Here is a 16,540-nt window from a genome sequence, read left to right as displayed (position 1 = left end):
GAGTAGACTCTGTCGGACCTTACTCTCATGCAAGTCTAACTAACTGACACCTGGCATGATAATATCCTAGTCATTTTCTGTTATTGGTAGAATACTGGGAGATGTGCTGAAAGGGTTCAGAGGACTCGGTTTAAGAAAATGTTGCATCATTCTAAGTCACAAAGGTCTTCAAAATATCAATGAAAGGGCATCAGGTCCAATGGAGAAAAGCCTGGTTTTCGTTCTTTCGCCACAGGCACACAAGTGGGTGTTGTCCGGCACCGTCAGATAACGTCACCCACTTGTGCGGCTGATTATGCTGCTGTCCATGGAGAACACCTGCTACAGGTAAGCAACTTCATTCTGTGGTCCCTAAGAGTCATCAAGGACACCCACACATGAATAGTCATGAGACTAATCTGCATATAGTTGCTCCAGATCATAGATAATTTAAATGTTTTGGTTATTCTGAAAACCAGGCCCAGTGGTGGCCTTCAAAGATTTTCATTTCATTCTCCTGCTGTTCAGTGAAACGGACCAGCTCTGTCTAGGCTGCATCAGTACCAGGTTCTGAAGAGACCTGTGACCTGTTACTAAAGGGACCGGGTCAGTTCTGGATATTCAGAAGGCAGTTCAGGACTTAGCTGGACAAATTGCTGGTTATCAAAATTCCCACGCTCTGGCCACCTCTGTTTTTTCCAGCTAAGAAGTTAGCCAGATAAAACTGATCTGGATAACCTGGAGGCATTCTGGGGCAGAGTTAAGTTAAAAACCAACGTAAACAAAATATGGGGTCAAACCAAAGTTATTTTAAACCCCGGTAGCAAATTGTAGAATTGTGAAAAAGGTGTCAGCACCCTGACTGCGTGTCATGCACCGCAGTGCTAGGAGCGCCCGGACATATCAGTCATCAACCTGACTGCGTGTCACGCACCGCAGTGCTAGGAGCGCCCGGACATATCAGTCATCAACCTGACTGCGTGTCACGCACCGCAGTGCTAGGAGCGCCCGGTTTATCAACCGGGCGCTCCTAGCACTGACATATCATCAACCTGACTGCGTGTCACGCACTGCGGTGCGTGACACGCAGTCAGGTTGATGACTGATATGTCCGTGCGCTCCTAGCACTGCGGTGCGTGACACGCAGTCAGGTTGATGACTGATATGTCCGTGCGCTCCTAGCACTGCGGTGCGTGACACGCAGTCAGGTTGATGACTGATATGTCCGTGCGCTCCTAGCACTGCGGTGCGTGACACGCAGTCAGGTTGATGACTGATATGTCCGTGCGCTCCTAGCACTGCGGTGCGTGACACGCAGTCAGGTTGATGACTGATATGTCCGGGCGCTCCTAGCACTGCGGTGCGTGACACGCAGTCAGGTTGATGACTGATATGTCCGGGCGCTCCTAGCACTGCGGTGCGTGACACGCAGTCAGGTTGATGACTGATATGTCCGGGCGCTCCTAGCACTGCGGTGCGTGACACGCAGTCAGGTTGATGACTGATATGTACAGGCGCTCCTAGCACTCACGCAGTCAGGTTGATGACTGATATGTCCGTGCGCTCCTAGCACTGCGGTGCGTGACACGCAGTCAGGTTGATGACTGATATGTCCGGGCGCTCCTAGCACTGCGGTGCGTGACACGCAGTCAGGTTGATGACTGATATGTCCGGGCGCTCCTAGCACTGCGGTGCGTGACACGCAGTCAGGTTGATGACTGATATGTACGGGCGCTCCTAGCACTCACGCAGTCAGGTTGATGACTGATATGTCCGGGCGCTCCTAGCACTGCGGTGCGTGACACGCAGTCAGGTTGATGACTGATATGTCCGGGCGCTCCTGGCACTGCGGTGCGTGACACGCAGTCAGGTTGATGACTGATATGTCCGGGCGCTCTTGGCACTGCGGTGCGTGACACGCAGTCAGGTTGATGACTGATATGTCCGGGCGCTCCTGGCACTGCGGTGCGTGACACGCAGTCAGGTTGATGACTGATATGTCCGGGCGCTCCTAGCACTGCGGTGCATGACACGCAGTCAGGGTGCTGACACCTTTTCCACAATTCTACAATTTGCTACCGGGGTTTAAAATAACTTTGGTTTGATCCCATATTTTGTTTACGTTGGTTTTTGGCCTAAGAGTGGGGTTTTTGCACTCTCTTTAGTTTGTGGATTGCAGAGTTAAGTTTGCCAGAGAGGTTAGGTAGCTAACTCTGTTATTCAGAGTTATCAAATAGTTATCTGGCTGCGACTTTATCCAGCTATGTTCAGCAGAGCCCGTAATTGGCAGTTCTCTAGGGAATATCCCAGAGACGTTATCCAGCTAACTTGAGCCAGATAAGTGGCTTACTGAATATAGGCTTCATAATCTTTTCAAATTTTGTACAGTTTGTAAAGGGAGTGGGATGTGTGATCTTGTTCTCTTGGCCAGGATACTGTGCATGCAGGAAAGCCAGTAATCACCATTGCAGAGCTGAAGTCTGTGGTGAGTAGAAAGCTATGGGAAACCTGCGTAACGTCATATGAGTTTCACGGGGCCATGTTAGAACTGACCTTGGCAAAATTAAAAGTGTAATATTCTGAGGTCCAGGGAAAGGGCAGGTGGAAAACTCTGGCGAATGTCAGTCCATTGCTGTGTGAACATGACCCTCAAAGGCACTCAGTTTTTTCTGACATCCACAGATCTTCAACTCCCTGCTAAGGAAGTTCACGTCTTTTCAGAATACATTGTATCTGGTGTTAAATTATTTCATGGGCTTATGTAAACTATAATTATTAATGTTTATTTTTACTGTATCCTATTGTTTGTGGTTTTATATTCATAATGATGTATTAGACTTTTTAATTTATGTATGTATATTTGTAAACCGCCTAGACGGACATGCAAATGTCTTATTGTTTGCGGTATATAAATATTTTCAAATAAACAAATAAATAAATAATATGATAATTGATAGGTTTATGATACTTATTCATTTGACTGTTTTGATCCTGATTGCTTCATGCTCTGAGTGCTTTTAGTGGTAAAGTGTGGTATAATAATAAAGTTATGTTATGCAGGGATGGAGGTAAGAAGAAATAATTCAGCTTTTACAAGATACTATCTCGATACAATTCCTGGGCTAGTCCTGCTGCGTGCGCACTGCAGGATGTGAGGTTCAGGTCTGAGTTTCCTGTATTCTGTGTTCTATTACATTTATATCCCACGTTATCGAACCCTAAGGATCACCCAGAGCGACTTACAACAGTTGAAAAACTGCAGGACTGGCTAAGGTCACCTCAGTCTCAGAAGGCTACTCCCCATGGCTGAGGCGTGGCACTGAGGGTAAGTGTCAGAGAAAACTTCCCTCCTGGCTGGTGAGGGTACTCTTTCTGCCTGGGGTGGGAGCATTTTTTTTTTTTTTTTTAATTTCCGTAGAGTTCTCAGACTCCCGGATGGTGGATCAGGCTCATCATTCTGCACTGGTCTGAAATTTCCTTTATGGTAAGGAAGAGGAAGGGTAGGCCTCAGATGTATCCCTCAGAGCCCAGGAACTGGCCTGATTGATCAGAACGTGCTGCGGACTTCCCACAGGATACTTCGCTGAATCCTGGGATCGTGTGTGGCCTGCGCAGCCGAGGAAGCCACCCGTAGGTGCCCCGGTTTCGTCATGAGCCGCAGCTGGGAAGCTGCGGGCTGGAGGGGGAGACACCGTGAGTGAAATGCATGTGGGTTCAGCAGGAATGCTGGAGGAGAACACGGGTGACCTTGCAAGGGCTACTGGGCCAATTAATCCTGAAGCCAATGTCCCCCAAAATGGGAGAGTTTATGGGGGCAGCTCCCCAGCTACCTCAATGGAGTTACAGGTCAGTTCTCAGCAAGCCTACTATGGCTATCGTCCTTATGGAGCAGTCCCCCGGGGATGGAATCAACAGCACAGATGAAGGACTCCGTGTCCCAGAGCTCGGTCCAGGATCAGCAAGAACATATTCTGTCCCTGGAGGAGAAGAGCTGATTCTCTTATAAAAGATAATAAGGCCTTGCATATTAAACTTGAGAACTTCGAAAATTCTGTTGGAAGATAAAATCTCAGAGGTGCTGTTCCTGCCCCCAGCTGCTGAGGACTGAACCTTGCCGGTGGCTAGAAAGGAGGAGGACAGCGAACAACAGGGAAAGCAATTGTCCTTTTATGCTGTGGACATACCAGCTCTGCTTGAAAGATTTTGCCGAGAGTTGGCAACGAACTTGCAAGCTAATAGCGCAGTTTGTCTTGGAGCCCAACCGTGACTAAAGCTGTTTTTCCATCACAGAGATGTTTCCTTTAAAGATGCTAAAGCAGTGCTCTTCCAGATGTGGCTAGGATAAGACAGAAAAGGAGAATATGAGGAAACAGGTTTAAAAGTTTCGGGGGCAGGGAAGGAGTCAGATTCATTATAATTACCTTTGTTTCTGGGGGACAAATCTGTACCATCTGGGCTGCTGTCCAGCCAGGGAAGCGCTGAACCCTCTTATCTTTGCCTCTTTATTGCTTCTTGTTAGGTTTGGCTGGTATCCCTACAAATATTTTATTTTAGAAGTCTTCTAGTCCACCTTTAATGACCCCTAAGCAGCTTACAGCACATGAAAACCCTGAAGAGGAAGTAATGTCGGTGCAAGGCAGACACCGTAAAGAAATACGTTTAAAATAAAAAAGCTCTCTGCATGCAGGCCGCAGGGACAATAAGCCGTGGCAATTTCTTTCTTATCTTTTTCCTTTCAAACGATGCGTCTGATTTTTGGGGTTCTTTTTTTTTTTTTTTTTATTTAATCAGTATTTGAAAATAATTACACAATTAGACTTACAAAGAATCTCTAAGTAATTTTGTCTCACAATAAATCATAACATTCAAAAACATCAAGTCAAAAATCCATTGTAAGTCATTATTTCAAAACGATATGAAGAAAGATAAAAGGAATATCTATAAATCCTGAGCAAATTTACTAGGCCACACTTCTTGTAGACTAACAAGGAGAGAAAAAACAGTCTATATCATTTATCCTGCTCCTGTGGGTTTGGATATCTTGGCTTCATTTTTACATTTAGACAAAAAACTCTCTAATTCAGATGGTTCATAAAAAATATAAGTATTTCCCTTATACTGTGCAACACATTTACAAGGGTATCTTTTTTAGGTATTTGTGGAATTGATTTGTAAATGTGCATGGATAGAAACTGAACCCCGCTCCCCCAGGTATTGGGACTGCTGGAGGCCTCCCCCTTCTCGTGCCCCAGAGAGCTGCCTGATAGGTGCTGCTGGCACCTTGTGTGGGTAGGAACGGACGCCAGCCCTGCTCTGCTTCACTTCCCTGCCTTACTCGCAGATCATTCTGCCGGCAAGCTTTCCCTTTGAGACTGCCGGCCAGAGTCATTCTATCCGGATGGGTTACACTTAGCTAATTGAACATCGTTTTTGTGGTGGGGTTTTGTTTTTTTTTTGTCTTTTAAATGGAACTGCTATGATTTTTCCTGGAGTGCAAAGCCAGAGGATAATCCACACTTGCACACCCACCCACCCCCGGGGGTGAGCACCGACACCGGCTCTCCCGGTCCCATGTGCACGTCTGTCTCATGTCACCTGCTGCTTTCGCACGCTCGCAGGCCTGCTGCATGCAGGTTGGGGGTATCTGATACTCAGGCGGAACTTGGCGGAATGCTTTGTGTCCCTGTGAACCTGTCAGGAGCTAGGGCGAGGGAAAAGCTTGTCATTTTTTCTGATAATTAGGTTGCTGTCCATCATGTCTGCTCTTTCACACAGTACCAGGAGACCTTGCAGAAGAAATCATTTCTGGAAGGCCTTGTGGCTTTACTTTCTTCAAAGTGCTTGGAAAGTAGAATAGAAATGAAGGCAGTATTATGGGATGCAACATGCATTGGGCGTGCAAGGGGCGATTTAAAAACCCCACAGGAGTAGGCTCAGGGGTTTCCCTCTGAGAATCTGGGGGACGGACTAAGCACCTCCCTCACTCTCTGTCTTTTTTTTTTTTTTTTTTTTGCTGTGGTAAGAGGAGGGCAGTTCACAGCCTGGAGAAGTTCCCCGGGTTACTGCTTACTTAGCCATCCCTACGGTTTGTAGTCAAATAAGTTTCCTGCTTTGGACGAGTCATGCGCCCCCTCAGGTAGAGCTGCTGTACTATGATGAGGAACCCCCAACTCCCATCTGGTGAGCAATAACTCTGGTTCTTCTCCCGCAGGATCGTCACCGTTGTCCTGGTGGTCGTGAGCGTGGTGTGGATCCCCATCCTGCAGAATGCCAACAGCGGCCAGCTGTACGTCTACATCCAGTCCGTGACCAGCTACCTCGCCCCTCCTGTCACAGCGGTCTTCACGCTGGCTGTTTTCTGGAAAAGAGCCAACGAGCAGGTAACGGGCCTTCCCGGGAGACATCAATGATGAGGAATGCCAGGCTCCCGACAGCTGGAAGCAAGGCTTGAAATGGGGAGGGTCTCATGTTCACTGGAAAAGGCTGCGGTTACAGGGTAGGGGAAGAAATGCCAACTGCTAGGTGGGGGTGCGGCTGGGATGGCGTTTTCAGGGTTTAATGGACGCACCCGGGTTTACTCCTCATCTTCACTCGGAGCTGGTGCTAAGCCTTCATGGCGGCAGTGGTGAACGGCTCATCCAGTTGCAAGGCGTATGCGTTCTTTGGTATTCATGGGCCTTACCACAAATTTCAAAGGGAAACTGCCCAGTAGCTCCCAGGACGTTTGCATGTACAAAATGCACACCTTCTGTGCCCCTGCTACTGGTGGGGCCTTTGCGTGGGCACTTGATTGGAGACAAAATAGTGCAGGCTGATTTTCTCCCCGGTCTAAACACCTCTCAGCCACCCCCACCGGTAATTACTGTTTTTGACCAGCTAAAAGTACATCTGCTGTGGAAGCCTGTGGGTACGTTTAGAGGGCATAAGAAAATAAAAATATAACACTTGCTATACTGGGTCAGACCAAAAGTACATGAGGCCTAGTATCCTGTTTCCAACAATGGCCAGTCCAGGTCACAAGTACCTGGCAGGATCCCAAAAGATAGATTCCATGCTGCTTACTCCAGGGTTAAGCAATGTTTCCCCCTTAAGTCCACCTTAATAATGGTTTGTGGACTTTTCCTCCAGGAACTTGTCCAAACGCAGCTACACTGCTTTCACCACATCCTCTGGCAATGAATCTAGAGCCCAGGTAAATGCCTGCTTATCTGGCTTAATGGCTTTAAAAATTGCTCCCAAAATGCACATTCAGGACAGCTGAGATCCATCCCTTCTCCTTTACTTACATCTGAAATAATACAAAGAGCTGGTTTTAAATGCCAGCCACATACAGGTGCTGCGGCATACAGGTAACCAGCAGCATAATACTGGCCTAGCCACTACAGCTTCATGGAGGATCAGCTTTCCCCTGCAGTAAGATGAGAGACAGCTCCTGTTGCACTGCAGACGGGAAGCGAAATGGGCATCCTTCCTGGAGAGTGCTGGACTGTTCCTCCCTATCCTGCGTGCAACTATATTTCCCCGGAAGCAGGCATGCGTAATGCTGAGCCTTGGCTGGATAGGAATTAAAAATATTTATGTTAGCTACAACCCAGCCTCCTGTGTTTTACATCAGATGTGTCCTTACATACAGACAAATTACAAAAGTAGAGAAGCTTAGTAGCAATGACAGATCAGGGGAGCCCCTGACGTATTTTTTGTGCACTCTGTAGGTAATTGTTGCGTGTACCACCTTGCTCTGTGTTGTAGTTACTGTGCTGGTGGGCCTCATGTTTCCTTTGCCATATCAAACACTGGTGTTTATCCAACGCCATCCGGTCAGGTGTCGTGCCCGTGCTGCATTTCACAGCAATGACTGCTTCCAGTGATCTGTGCCCTCGTTTCATTGTAGTTCATTTGTACCTGCAAAGGAGAAGCACTGATAGGCAGCAGCTGTTTCTGGAAAAAGAATCAAGAACCCTTATTGTCAGTAGACCTGTGACGGAATCTGCTCCCTGGTGGTAATCAGTAACCCTTGCCCTCTGAGTATAAGACCCCCTCCATAACATTGCTTAAGGAAGCAGCTTCCTGTGCACTTATTGCAGGTTTTGTATAAAGAGACACCCGGGTATATTTATTTATGAGTGTGTGTGCATGTGTGTATATATGAGCAGGGTCTGTCAGGGCTGCGTACACCTGGGAGTGGTATAGAAAGGATTGATTTATCGAAAAGGGTTTAGTACCTACCCTTTCTAAAACGTTCAGGGCAGGATACAACAAAACATAAATATAATAACACAGTATTATTATCATGCTGCAAGTTTGACAACAGGAGTAATCATAGAGCTAACAGTCTGTGACAGCGGTGATGGAATAGGTTTCTGACTTGGCGGATCCATACATGCATGATGATTTTATATTCCAATTTCCATTGAAAATACTCACGGCTTAGGGAGTCCATGCGAGAGCCATCCAGACTCTGTAATGTCTTTATCCTGGCTCTTCACTCGACAGCATTTGAAATAACGCAGCATGGAGGAGCTTGTTTTGTGAATACTTTGGCTCTTGTCTGTAAGTTCTCTGAATACGGTGAATGTTTTACACCCGGTGCCACTTTTGCTGGCCACCTGGTCATTGCTTTGTCGCTGCTCATCACGTGGGACGTGGCTACTTCCACCCACTCCCTCCCAAGCGATGAGTTCCCTCTGCCTTGGTCCAGTTTGGGTTACAGCTGCTAGAACTCACCCTTCATTCCTTCCCCCACTCTCCTTTTCTCACCGAAGGAAGTGTCTCACCCTCCCTCCGCCCGTAACCATCCAAGGACCTCCATTCTAACCCCTGGAGTCCAGGAGCGAGAGAAAGCATAAGCGATGGACACAACGTTGGTGGTGAAAACGATTTGCTGTACAGGCACTGGCTATTCCCCTTCCTCCTCTCTGTGCCTCCCTTCTTTGCACTCTCCCAGTGAGCTTCTTCCTGCTTTCACAGGTAACTCCACACTGGTGTATCTAATGTCCACTGCCCTTTCATTCTGTTTCCTCCTTCCAGAGTTTAGTAAAGCAAATCTTTTCATTTTCGCTCTGTTGCCTGGCTCGCCTTTTCCCGTGCCACCGTTTCTCTGAGCCATGCAATTTCAGAAAGTTGGTAAAAGGCGCTCTGGATAAAAGGTAAGGAGCGAATCCGCCGCCATCCTTAGGACGTTTCCAAGAAAGTGATCTCTCACAACCTTTCTCTTCCAGGGTGCTTTCTGGGGACTGATGGTCGGGTTAGGGGTCGGACTCATTAGGATGATCCTGGAGTTCGTGTATCCCATCCCTCGCTGTGGAGTCTATGACGAGAGGCCCTCGGTACTGAAGGATGTCCATTACCTCCACTTTGCCATCATCCTCTGTGCCTTAACTACGGCTGTGGTGGTAGCGATAAGCTTGCTGACGGAGCCCCCTCTACAGTCACAGGTGGGTGATGAAGGTTTGTGCTGCTACCTAGTCCTGTCTGAAATGGTCCATGCCTGATCCTCTGCTCCTGCTCAGAGTCATTCTTTTCAAACTATCCACATAGGACCTTGCACCTAATTTTCAAAGGGAAAGTACCTGCACAGCTTCCCATGGGTAGAAAGTATCGGCACAATTTGACACTTACAGATAAACTTTCTTTGGAGAATACTGTGTGTAGATTTCAAAATACTTTTCAATCCCATTCAAAAGAGCCCCCACCCTGTGAGATGATGCCCCCTAAGCTGCCTATTTTCAGAAAGTCAATAAACCCAGTAAAAGGCTTTGAAAATGGCTCTGTGTGTGCCAATGATTCATTATTTGTGCACAAAACAAAGCAAAACAGAATATATGCAATGGTAGCCCTTTGATGGCCTTAACTAACTGCTGGCAAGTCAAGACTGGCTCTGCTAGGAGAGTGGGAAGCAGGTCCTTCTCTCACACTAAGGTGCTCAGCCCTTACAGCTTTCATTAAAGACAAGTCATCTTGCATGCAGCAAGGGAGGCTGGAAGTCAGGGCAGCAAACAGTGTTTTGCCATATGTTGGGGCGTCCCCATAGAGATGAGCCGGTCTTATGAGCGGGGAAAGGAGATGGAGACCAATTCAGGGACACTAGCACTCAGGGCTGGGATTCAGGATGATAGTTCTCATAGTCGGAGGAGGTAGGATATAGTTTTGCTCCCTGGAACAACAGGAGTCCCGTTTTTAAGCTCCTTCAGAATTTGGCACCCCAGGCCAAGGCTGGTGATTCCATTAGGCAAATTCGACAGTCACCTAAAGCGACAAAAGTTGGAAGGGCAACAAAATCCTGCTAGAATGAGGCTCAGAGGGGAGCTCTGGAAGAGCCAGTCCAACCAAAGAAGGGTGAGCTGTGGGGAGAGAGGGGAGTGCATGGGTGCCAGTGCGCTAGGCCCCTGTCAGTGCCTAAATCCAGCTCTACCTGTTAGGGATGCTGAATCGTTCACTTGAAGAGGGATATATGCCTCCTTGTTGGTGCAAATCAATCATAAACCATAATTTGAAAAAGAAAAACCCATGCATTAGATATGCCTGTAGCTGGCATCCCATTTTTTTGGCAATACTGATTGAGAGAATGGTAACCCAGTAGTTGACAGCTTTTCTGGAGGAGATTGTGGACCCTGATCCTTATCAAGCTGGTCTCTCTGTGCTGGAACAAATGATTCCCGTGCTTTTGGACTTGTCTTCCTCCTTTGATGTGGTGGACCACTCTATACTCCTGGGCAGATGCAAGGGCTTGGATTACCTCATTTCTCTCAGGAAGATCAGCTGTGGTAAGTGTTAAGGGCAGCTGTTTGCTGCCAATGAATCTGTCGTCTGGCACGCCTCAGGAGCCCCCTCTGCCTCTTCGGGTGTTCATGCATCTGTTGGGGAAGTTACTTTGTGTGCAGAGGTTAGACAGGGTGCATACCTGCAGATGATGTGTAGATCATTCTCCCAGTAGGAAAAGGCGGAACTACTGCTTTAGTGGATTTGAATTCTGGGTCAACTGAAATTTTGAGCTGGCTCTTAAGGAGCCAACTGATTCTAAATTCCCCTAAAATAGAGACGCTAAGATTGGGAACAGTAGTCTGGATATTCGCCCCATTGTTGTTAATATACAGTCAGATTGCTTAAGAACCTCCATGGTGGTAAAGAATTTAGGCGTTAAGCTGGCCTCCAGTTTTGGACCTTGAATCCCATAGCTAAGAGCAAAAAGGAGGCTCATCTTAAGTTCTTTCACTCAGTGGTGATATAACAGTTGGGTTACCTAATGGCCTATGCATGAGCCTCTCTGAGCACAGGTCGCATGAAGATGTTCTAAGCGCACCTCCAGGACTCGTTTTCAGCAGAAATAAAGGTTAAAAAATAAAACAAAAAATATATATAAGGTGATATCTTTTTAATATATTTCTTGACAAGTGTTCAAGAACTAATACTCCCTTCTTCAGGTCAAATACGTTAAAGATGACCTTACCAGGAAATATTAGGCAGTACGGTTGCAATAAGTGAATCACAAAAGGCAGTAGAATGATAGGGGGAAGGGGTGGGGTGGGAGGGGGAAGGGGTGAGGGGCGAGGGAGGTCTGATGGGTGATCAGAAGGTGCCAAGCACTCTAATTTTATGCTTCTTGAGTCAGGTCCACAGTGATCTGATCAATTTAGCTTCAAAAGCCTTGTGTTCCTGGATTGCTTTACATTTTCTTTTGATTATCCCGATCATAAAGTCATTGATGCCGTGGTGTGATTCCGAAAAGTTCTCCCCCACAATGGTGTCGCTCTGGACTTCTGTGATTCACTTATTGCAAACGCACTGCTTTATTTTCCTGGTAATATATCATCTTTTCCTCATTTGAATTCTGACCTGAAGTAGAGGGCATTAGCTCTTGAAATCTTGTCAAAAAAAAAAAAAATGTGAAGTTAGTCCGATAAAAAGAGATCACCTTCTATATTTTTATTTGTTACCTTTATCTCTGTGCATGCAAGTGGATTTGCATACGCAGCAGCCCCATCACTTTATCAGGTTTTGGTTCTCAGTTCAGGTGCAAATAGTTTAAAATGCTTTCGTTGACCATTCGGCCCCTCGACCTCGGGGATACATTGTCTTGGTATATTTGCAGTTGTCCGTTGCATGCTCTGTCCCTGCTCCTGCTTGGAAAGATATTTGGTGGGAACGATTAAGAGCACAGACATTTGGACGGGTCTGGGTTCTTCGGCTCTATTCAGGGCATCACGGTGCCTGTCTCATTTTGCTCTCTTAAGCTGAACAAGAAGCAGCAAAGTTAACGTTGATTGTGAACGGGACGGCGAAGAACTGATGGGTTCTGGCATCAGTCTCTCATGCTCCGTGCCCTCATCTGTGGATACTCCCAAAAGCTAAAATGTGATGCTTTCTGCAAGCACATCCTACGGGTACTTTTTAGCCTCAGAGTCCCCGCTCCGGAACAATGACAAGCCAGTTCTTGATGCTCTTCTCTGGCACCACCCAGCCCATGAACTGAAATCCTTTCTGCTACCTGAGGAGCAGATGATTGACGGATGGAATGTAGAAAAACAGATTCCTTTAGCTTCTTCTTCTTTTTTATCCAGGGATACAGATACCAAGGCGTTGCTAGAAAATGCAGCAAGCTTTTATGTGGTGTCTTTAGCCCGACTTGTCACCTTTTGTGAGCACAATAATGGAAGTTCTAATTGCTTTCAGGCCCTACGTTGGCCTCCCATTAGTGGGATTTGTAAAAATATGCACACCTGCTGGCCTCAGGTGAACTGATTTGTTCTGCTGGTGACAACTGCCGAAGCAGGAGCCAAGCGGCGTCACCGGCAAACAGTCCCCACCGTCGCTGACAGACGTGGCAGAGCAGGGCCCTGGGGAAACGGCACGGGGAAGCAGGCAGCAGGGACACTGCTCCTTCACTGGCAGGAAAACGCGCCAAGGAATGGGATGCTGGGAACCTCCCTTCCCTGGGAACAGGCCACGGAGAATAGCCTGCACCCACATTCCACCAAAATGAATTAGCAGTGTGAAGGCAAAACCCCTCCTCTTCCACCCTAAGGAAACACACCACAATTGGCAGAACCGAAAAGCAGAGCCATGGGAAACACCCACCCTCCACCCAACAGGAAACAGCGCAGCACGGCAGCACAGGAAAGACCTCCAGGGCCAGCTTTTGGGTAGGGCAAGCAGGGCACCTTGCAACAAGAGGTACTGCTGGCCTAGGGTCACCACCAGCACTGTTCCCTGCGCTGCGGGCATGTATGGCCAAGCAGAGCAACGTAGGCAGCCAAGCATGTGCTCCTCAGGCCAGGCAGACATAGACCGGGCCTCCGCAGGAGATCGAGGGGAGCAATGAGAGCACATGCAGCCAGTGCCTCTGTTCCTTCCCGTCGGTGCTGACCCGCTGCGAGCATATCGAGAACTCGCGGGCCAGCACTTCCTTGTGCATCGTCAGATCAGCAACCAGAAGGTGCCAGCCCACGAGCACAGGCAGGGAGGAACGGGAGCAGGAGCTCTACCACTGAGCAGGCATTTTGCCCAAGGAAGAGGCAGGAGGAGCAGGCAGATGTGATGGTAGCAGCAGGGTGGGGAGGAGGCGGGCGAGAGGGAGATGCTGGGAGGGAGGAAGGGATGGTGCGATGCAGATGCTGGGGATGAGGGAGAGGATTAAGGACAGGGGGGAGGATGTTGGAGATGGGGGGAAGTAAGGTGGCAAGAGGGTGCTGGGGATGAGGAGGGCGTTAAGAGTCGGGGAAGAGGATGCTGGGGATGGGAGGATAAGAAACATGGGGCAGATGCTGGGAGAGAGGATGCTGGGGTGAGGCAGGGAGGAAGGTTTTAACTTCTGCCCAGAGAGTAAGAGAGTTGCAAGCCCTGCTCTCATTCTCTCCTTATCTTCAGTTTTTTCGTAACAGAGTAGTTTTGAAAACTCATCCTAAATTTGTCCCAAAAGTGGCTTCCTCGTTTCGTTTGAATCAATCCATTCAACTACCAATATTTTTTCTGAGATTTCACTCTCATAAGGGTAAGCAGGCTCGCCACACATTGGACTGCAGAGGAGCTTTACTCTTCTGGTTAGAAAGAAGAAAATCTCACAGGAAATGCTCCCAACTCTTTATTTCTTTTAACCCAGTTAAGAGGGTTTTCAGTTACAAAAGGGACTCTTGGATCTCTGATAAAATCAGGTGAAAGCAATCCGATTAGGACTACAGGAGCTTCTTCACTCTGTTTCCATAGACGATATCTGTGGGGCCGTCACTTGCTCTTCCATTCATACTTTCACTGCTCATTGCTAGAAAATTCTTCCCAGCAAGACAGCAGTTTTGGTCAAGCAGTTCTGTAAAGCTTATTTAGTTAAGTCCTTCAACTCTTCCCTCCATCTTTCAGCTTAAAATATAGGTTGTAATGATCTACTGAAATGCAAAATAACAAACCAGTCATATGCAGCTCTCAGCTTGCCCACACTTGTCCACGGAGAAAGCTAGGTTGCTCCCGTGTAACCGCTTTTCTCCACAGAAGGCAGGGTAAATCAGCCACACAGTTTCACCCACCTCCCCTTAAAATTTAGCTTGCTGGTAAAATCGTGGTGACTCGCGCGGCAGGTGGCTGCTTTCTGTCTCGGTGCCATGGGATGACGTCCCCCACTTGTGTGGCTGACTTATCCTGCTTTCTATGGAGAACACCTGTTACAGATCGCCCTGCCCCGCGTACCCTTTCAATCCGCTGTTTCACCCCCCCCCCCTTGTTTGACGATTTCTTTCAGACTCCACTGCCATCCGATCCCTCTCTTTCTCAAACCACCTTCCCCATCTCAATCCTTTCCCATTGCCACCCCTGCATGATCCCCTCCAACCTGCACCCATGTGATGCTCTCAACCAGCCCTTGCACCCTCTCCCTCTCTTCATCCATGGGAAGGAGAGCGGTGCTTCATGCCACATCCGTCTCCTCTGCCGTCTGGCTTCATTCTGAGGTTTGACCCATGGTACTGGCAAGTCCCCGCCTGGAGGAGGACTGAGCAGGGGGAGGGGCAGGATGAGGAATTGCATAGGAGGGTATGGGCTTAAAACCAGTTGGGGAAGGGGGGGGGGGATCAGTAACACCAGGTTTGGGGTGCACAGACTATTATCATAACTGAAGTTATTGCTATAGGATCCACATGCTGGCTGTCCCAATAGTTATGCGAAGGCTGTATAGGAAGCAGAAATTACAATTACTGCACAGAATATGTGGTTATGAAGAACTCTCTTTACTCAGTCTGCACACGACTGCTCTGTCTAGATAAAGAATCTCACGTGGTGGACCATTACTCAAGAGAGGACACCTCCCGAAATTTCACTGCAGAAGGTTTCCACCAGGAGCAACGCATCTCGCAGAGTGACTGATGGTACAACCTTGTCTTTTCTTTTTCTTTACCTTATCTCCCAATATTTCGTTCATCGTAGGTCATAGTGTGTGTCCCAGCTGATGGTGTCGGTGGCGCCTTTCCATGAGGAAGCACTGTGGGTATGGTCTTTCTTCCCAGCTCCTGCTCCCAGATCAGGATCATGAGTTCCGGCAGAAGAATTCTCATCTCTACTTGAGACCTAGTTTCTTAGCTATGGCTCTCCTATGCTCAGTCACCTCATTATGCGAATGTTTACAAGGGACTAATGAAATAGAAGACAGGGAGCTTCCTAAAGAGATTAACTCCCCTTAGGACATGTAGTTGTAATCCCCCACACCAAACCGCCATCTCAGCATACATAAGAACATGCCATACTGGGTCAGACCAAGGGTCCATCAAGCCCAGCATCCTATTTCCAACAGTGGCCAATCCAGGCCACAAGTACCTGGCAAGTACCCAAACAATAAGTATATCGCACGCTACTGATGCAATTAATAGCAGTGGCTATTCTCTAAGTCAACTTGATTAATAGCAGGTAATGGACTTCTCCTCCAAGAACTTATCCACACCTTTTTAAACCCAGTTACACTGACTGCACTAAGCACATAAAGAAGTATTGGGGAGATTACAATGGATAGACGAGGGTGCTGGAACTTCATATCATGATTCTCTCTCTCTCTCTCTTTATTTCCTGGACAGACTGTGACAAGCAAGTTCCCCGAAACCGGTCTTGGACAAACCAGTTTTGTAGCACACAAGGAGCAGTGGAGGAAACCCCCCAGCAGTTGTGTGTCAGGGACACCCTGGAAAACCCTTTCTGGGCTCGGGTGTGCTGCATCAACGCCATCATTCTTGTCTGTGTCAATATCTTCTTGTATGCGTACTTTGCATGAAATAAATCCCTGACCGAGAGCTTGGCGAGGATTTGCCGTGTACATCACATCCCAAGGCGTAGAGAACCCTCTCGCGGGACACTGTTTGTGTACTCAGGCTTCACATGATCTTCCTGACACCCATACAAGTAAACCAAAGAGAGATCCTCTGCATGTCTTAGGAATTTGGAAAGCTAGGAAAATGTTGAACGTGCAGCAGATATTTGTACCTAGCCCCAGTCTGGAAGGAAGTAGTCAGGATTTTGAGTCAGAGGCCAATTGGTCATGCATCGCATGAGAGTCACCTTATAATGAGATAACTCATTGTCCTGATATCACCTT

General features: G+C 47.8%; 1 protein-coding gene across 4 annotated transcripts in view; it reads left to right on the top strand.

Annotated features, from left to right (window-relative positions):
- SLC5A10 (solute carrier family 5 member 10) overlaps positions 1–16,239 on the top strand; it is a 118,171-nt gene extending 101,932 nt beyond the window's left edge. For all 4 annotated transcript variants that reach the window (XM_029576068.1, XM_029576067.1, XM_029576066.1 and 1 more), the window contains 4 exons: positions 6,191–6,359; positions 9,198–9,413; positions 15,221–15,326; positions 16,026–16,239. In XM_029576068.1, coding sequence (XP_029431928.1) covers positions 6,191–6,359; positions 9,198–9,413; positions 15,221–15,326; positions 16,026–16,219 — 685 coding nt within the window. In that variant the 3' untranslated portion in view covers positions 16,220–16,239. The remainder of the gene's footprint in view (positions 1–6,190; positions 6,360–9,197; positions 9,414–15,220; positions 15,327–16,025) is intronic.
- Positions 16,240–16,540: the final 301 nt, after the last annotated feature.

This window comes from Rhinatrema bivittatum, chromosome 14, assembly GCF_901001135.1.
Source record: "Rhinatrema bivittatum chromosome 14, aRhiBiv1.1, whole genome shotgun sequence".
Classification (NCBI taxonomy): domain Eukaryota; kingdom Metazoa; phylum Chordata; class Amphibia; order Gymnophiona; family Rhinatrematidae; genus Rhinatrema; species Rhinatrema bivittatum.
Note: the sequence above shows the minus strand (reverse complement) of the source record. Positions and strands in the feature narration are given on the sequence as shown.